This window comes from Empidonax traillii, unplaced genomic scaffold (assembly GCF_003031625.1).
Source record: "Empidonax traillii isolate 1590-97213 ecotype Southwest subspecies unplaced genomic scaffold, ASM303162v1 scaffold20:size5563877, whole genome shotgun sequence".
Classification (NCBI taxonomy): Eukaryota; Metazoa; Chordata; class Aves; order Passeriformes; family Tyrannidae; genus Empidonax; species Empidonax traillii.
Window position 1 is genome coordinate 4,655,927 of NW_020955213.1, and position 6,030 is coordinate 4,661,956.

General features: G+C 51.0%; 1 protein-coding gene across 1 annotated transcript; it reads right to left on the reverse strand.

Annotated features, from left to right (window-relative positions):
* Positions 1–975: 975 nt before the first annotated feature.
* MMGT1 (membrane magnesium transporter 1) lies at positions 976–5,712 on the reverse strand. Its single transcript, XM_027899587.1, has 4 exons — positions 5,613–5,712; positions 5,018–5,070; positions 4,114–4,217; positions 976–3,219 (listed from the first exon to the last, which is right to left on the reverse strand). The coding sequence occupies exons 1-4, from the start codon at positions 5,692–5,694 to the stop codon at positions 3,057–3,059; spliced, it is 402 nt and encodes a 133-aa protein (XP_027755388.1). The 5' UTR covers positions 5,695–5,712; the 3' UTR covers positions 976–3,056.
* Between the last annotated feature and the right edge of the window lie 318 nt (positions 5,713–6,030).

Consider the following 6,030-nt stretch of genomic DNA (forward strand, 5'->3'; position numbering starts at 1 on the left):
TTGCAGATTAAACCTGCTACTTCAGCAACGACTGGAAATTACCAGCACATTTTTTTTTTTAATATTTCATGTAGTAGAAATATCATGGCCTGTAGCCAAAGCCCTCACGTGATCGCTGTAAATGTGCTCTGGGCGAGGCTGGAAACTCTTCTGCCTAATCCAAGAAGCTCTTGGCTGAACTTTTGCTTTGCATTTGAAGAAGAGAAGCTTTTCTGTGAAGAACCACACACTGCAAGGTAAGCATGAGGTGGCTTTGGGAGCTGGTTGAGGTGCCCCTTCTTAAAACACTGATTGTTGATGTTTTACACCCTCATATTCTGTGCTGAACGGGGAGCTGCAGCAGTGTGGAAAGGAGATGAAGGGTGAGTCTGTTGCTCTCTCTGGTGCAATCTTGGTGGATGCTGTGGTTAAGCAAACTCCTCTAGTTCTTTGGTAACTTCTCAACAATCTACCCCCTCCTTCCCCCCCCCCCACCCCCCCCCATCCAACGGAAAAGCAGAGCAAGGAGTGAAAAGTGATCTTGCTCAAGTCCAGGATTTTAGCTATCACCAGCCCTGGGAGCAGCCTGAGTGTTTCCCCCAGTGACTGTTGCAATACCAGACCTTGCAGGAGCCTGTCCTGTGGGCTGGCAGGGGATTAGCACATGGTGGAAAAGCCTTTACTGTGGTTAAATTGAAGACAGAAAATATGTCAGCTCTGCCAGTTAGGATGATGGGGAGCCTCAAAGGCAGGCAGATCCCCAGGCTGGTAGCATTTCCCTCCTAAATGTTTTACTCAGCTACTTGCAGCTATTTTGATCCCCCCCCACTGATCCTATCTCCCAGTAATGAACACCAGGCCAGGCAGCACTTTCACACAGAGCTGCTGTAATTAAGGCAATCACTTCATGTCAGTGCTAGGCAGTCACTTTTAAATAATAAGTCACCAGGGATTTGCTGCAGCAGGCTCCAGGATGGTCAGAAATAAACAAATAAACACTTTAAGGATATCAATTTTTATTTGACATTGTGAGATCAATAAGAAAAAATAATTTGTACAGCTTTGTGATATAACCATTGCTGCTCAGGGTGAGGCTACTCATCAGGGCCCTGATGCAGCGCACAGGGTGTTCCCAGCAGGACCTGCTCCGAGCAGCAGGTGATGTTCTCCACCCCCCTGTCCCACAGCAGTACCTCCTGCCTCAGGCAGGTCCTCGTAGCCTTACAACAGCAGAAATGGGGCTTCTTGGACGTTCTGGGTGAACAGCTCTGCTCTAAGACCCTCTGTGAACCCTCACTGCCAACCACGGCTGCAGGACCCATCTGGCACAGTGGTTACTGACCTCCTGCTGTGCTTCTCCCTCCCTCTGCTAATTCTGTCTCTCCTCTGCCTCACAAGGTCACCTGGCCAATGTTCAGCTCTTCCCTCTGTGCAGCAGCTGCCGCACAGCAGCCCCGTTCCCCAAGGAAAGAGCTCTGTCTGCAGTGAGGTGACCTGACACCTACTATTTCTGAGGCCTTTGGTGACGGCAGCTGGCAGGAGCTGATTTGTGACACCAGCAAGGGGGGAATCAGGACACTTTAGGAAGTAATCCTGCAGCTCAGATGCTTTCAGCTGGCAGAGTAACCCTTTCCAACCACATCCAGATGCTTAGGAGTGATTGTAGAGCAGCAGCTACAGGTATTGCTCGAGCACTGGGGCACCCACTCCATAGGACGGGCAGAGCTAGAAAAAGAGGCTTCGGTTTACACAGTACTTTTGCCAAGCTTTTTGCCTTTGACAGTTCTTAGCAGTTTAAAAAATCCCAAAACCCAAACCAAAAAAAAAAACCCAAAACCAACCTAACAGATGCCAAGACAAAAGGCTGAGTTTCCACTGTGGCAGTGAGACATCCTCAGACCAGGCAAAATTCTTGTTGGCCCCACCAGTATCTCAACCCACCCTCCCCTTGCAACATCAGGGAGGAGAAATGCCAGACCAAGAGAGATTTTAGCATTGATTCAGCCCCTGAGGGGAGATGAGAATTTAGATGTAAGAGTTAAGGACTGTATAATCTGTTCTAATACATGAAATCAAGACAGTAATCTTAAATCAAGAAGGGCTCAGCTGGAGAAATCAAAGTGGAAGGCTCTGTTGGCAGAAAAAGGGGGAGTTGTCCCATGACCTGGACTAGTGCCAGCAAACAGAGCAAACTGCTGGACCAGACAGAAGGGACAGTTCTTACTGATACTTATACATTTCTCAGAGAAGATGACTTGGAGCTTGTACCTGGTGCCAACACACAGTTCAGCATGTTCACAATGTTCAATGTTCCCGTGTTCACAGCCGGGGAACACGAATACAGGGGGTGAAGACGGAGTGTGGTGGGTTATCTACGTGAGCTGCCTCCCCAACACAGGCACTAAAGCCCAGCCACAGCCCAGGCACCCGGGGACATCATCAGACACTTACATAAAACAAAGGAGGGCAACAAGGAAATTATGTGATAACGAAAAACCCGGGGAAAAAAAACCAACCTTCACACAACTGTTTTTTAGCATTGTAAAAAAAAATAATAAAAACAAAAGCAATCTTTCTGACTTCCCTTGCCACACCGTGCAGGTCTCCCACAGGCATTCTAGGGACAGGAGATGCTGCCCCTTTTCCTGCTGTTCAGTGAAGCAGTGCACACAGCATTTCCGAGGGGCTCCACAGACTGTAGTGCAAGCAAACCAAGAAAATAAATACACTCAAACATTCTCTCCTGTCAATGGACACCAACTGCAGGAAAAACTAGCTCGCTTTTTGTTTTAACTGAAGTTAAGTCAGCTGCAACTCATTTTAATATCTGAGACTTTTGGAGATGTGTTTCACAGCATAACTGTAGAATTTACACTGCATTGCCAATCCATAATTCGGTCATTCTTGTTAACAGTGTACAAAGAAGGTCATTAGTTTATATATATATATATATATATACTTTATAAAGTCTGGAAGATCAATATAAATACTGCTCCAGAAATTAAAAAAGTGTTTACATCCCCGGCTTGAATATTACATCTCAGTGTCCTGGGTTATTGGTAGGATCTGTAAAAGTCTTAGCGGCGCAGAGGTTCAAGTTTTCGAAATTTCAGTGCCGAGCTGGATGACAAAGCATCTTGGTTTGAAGAAGAATTCACTGTGTCTGGGGACTGGAACAATACTCTACCACGATGATTAAATACATAAAAAGACGGATGGTTCCTTAATGTGTCAAATGTCCTTCAAAATAAATGCAAAAAGCCAAGGTTAATATGCTTTTGGAGCAGGGAGTTTATGAGAGTCAGTCTGGACTTTATCCACTTGAGACACAGAAGTACAAGCTTTCAACCCGTATCCTGCTCATTTTCTAAGCTTCCTAAACTAAAACACAGAGGAAATACAAAACCAACTGTGAAAAATATCACAAAATGTCCCCATCGCAAACTTGCCCTTCCTTTCCTCGAGCTCAGGGGCAGAGTGGAGCTCATGCAGCCTGTGGAGTGCTGCATGTGCACACCATGTGCCAGCCTTGGTTCAGCTGTCACCTGTGTTAACACCTTGTCAGCTTTCCATCCCTTTGGGTGTCTCAAGCTGAAGACTTTAGGTGAACGCTCTGAAATACACCTCTGTCAACTTGTTTACTTTCCACACTCCCCTGTGTCTTTGGAAACGGCCAGAGAGGCCACATCTGCCCACCCAAGTTCATATCCTTTTCAAAATCTCTTACGCTCTCAAACTCTTTCAGATGTTTTGCCTTGAATAGTTCAGTGTAAGGTTCAAATAACTCAGACTCTTGTAAAGGGACAGACACAAGCAGAGGGTGGGCCAGGCCCTGTAGTCTGTCAGACCATGTCACGACAGCAGTTTGTGATTCCTGAGCTCTACTTCCCACGTGCACATCTCATTCCTCCACCACCTCTGCACAGCAGGATTTTGGATGAGGAAAAGCAAAAAGTTTCTTTAATTTGTTCCTGTTATCTAACCCTCTCACTGTTGGCTTTCCCAGCTGTTCCTCTCAGCGCTCCTGACTACAACAGGCATTCAAAAACTGAGCTAAACCCAAGCTATTTCAGTGTGCAGTTCGTACAGGAGTAGCAGACATCAGTGTTTACAAAAAGAAGACATAAAACATACTTATTTTTTAGTTCTGAAGTGGCATCCATGTCTTTGAACTCTCCTGCAATATGTGCTATCCCATAGCAGGTGACTGCAAAGGCCAGCAGGGTCTGCAGGACTATCTGCAACAGAGGGAGCACAGAGCAGCACACACATCACTGGGGGTTCTTCACGTTCACCCAAAAATCTCAGCTCCCACACCGTGTCTCTGGTGCTTTTCACCCTGTGACAGCACATGCAGGGCTGGGCGAGCCAGCAGTGGGGAAACTGAGGCACGGGAGGGTTAAACACCCCCCTGTGAGCACAGCAAAGCCCTGGCAGAGCTCCAGCTGCCCGAGCTTGGGTCTGAGCTGCACCACACGGCTCCTCAGCAATGTCCCGAGCCCAAACACTGTGTTCCTGTGCACTCCAGGATCCCAGCTCCCCCAGGAATGTGCCAGCTGCCAGCACAGCCTGTGCCAGGCTGCCCCAGGCACCTGATCTCCCTGCCCTTCTGATTAAGCAAAAACGTAACGGATAACTGAAGTGGAATTCAAAAATTGAGCAAATAAAGTAGCTAAGAACCCCCCTTGCTGAAGCAGGTCGTGCTGGATAAACATGAGCCAGAGGGAGGAGGGTGTTTGTGCTGCAGAGGAGGTGGATGCAAGAGCTCCCTGAGCTATGCTGGAATCCTGGACAAGGTGCCCCAGGGTAATTCTGAAGACAGAGAGAAAGGTTTGGACCTTGTGTTTGTTCTCTCTGACAGGTATAACACACCCAGGAGGCTGGGATGGAAAATGTCTTTCTTTCTGACACAGGGAGCTTGAATGAAAGTGCAATTTAAAAACTACTTTGGCCTTGCCTTCCGCACTAAAAAAAAAAAAAATGGAGAGAGACCAAACCACTCCCACAGCTACACCTTTCAAACGCTACAAAAACTTACATCTATGGGCAACGTTTCATCCTCCTTCTCTGTCAACCTCATGTACGAACGATCTACAAAACAGAAACACACATACACATCAGTCACTCTGTACGAGCAAACACACAGCCCAAAACCCCCCAGAGACTCGGCCGGAGCTCTGAGACACATGTCCCTGCTCTGGACTGCCCCCGGCCCCGCCACGACCCCGCTGTTCCGGAACGCGGCTGGTCCCGGCCCGGCACAGGGAGGCGGGCCGTGGGGCCGGGAGGCAGCCACCCCTTCTCTCCCTCCCTCCCTCTCCCATTCCCTCCTTCCCTCCTCGGCTGCCGCGACGCCCGCACGGGGCGATCCCCGCGCTGCCCCCGCTGAGCCCCCAGCCCCGCTCTCCCCGCAGAACGTCCCGCACGGGCAGGGCCGGCCCCGCCGGCGGGGCTGAGCATGGGGATGATCACGGTGAGGATGAGGATGATCACGGTGAGGATGAGGATGATCACGGTGAGGATGAGGATGATGGTGCTGCCGGGCCCGGCCGCCGCCCCGGGAGCTCCCCGGCGGCCGTGCGGCAGTGCGGGTGCCCCGGCTGCCCCGCCCCGCGGCCCCGGCGGGGACTCACGCTGAGCCGCCGAGAAGGCCGCGTGTGCGAGCGCGAACAGGCCGAGCCCCACCAGCCCCTTCCACACCGACCCCGCCGCCATCGCCGCCGCCAGCGCGCCCCCGGCGCGCGCGGATGGCGTCACCGGGGGGCGGGGCGGGACAGCACCCGGGGGCGGGGCTGCGCGGGAGAGGCGTGGTTGCCGTCAGAAAAGGGGCGTGGTCACCTAATCGCGTTCCCACGCACGGCCATTGAGAAAAAATCCGAGGGGTCGCGATGGACCCCCGGGATGGTCCCGGCGTGGGGGGCAGAGGGAGAAGGGGACCGTAGGGCCCAGGACCAGGCCCGCACCCTTCACCAGATCCATTCCGGGGCCATGGGGGTCTGGGGTAATCACGTTTAAGCTGACCATTGTGGCATTTATTGCAGCCCTTGCCCC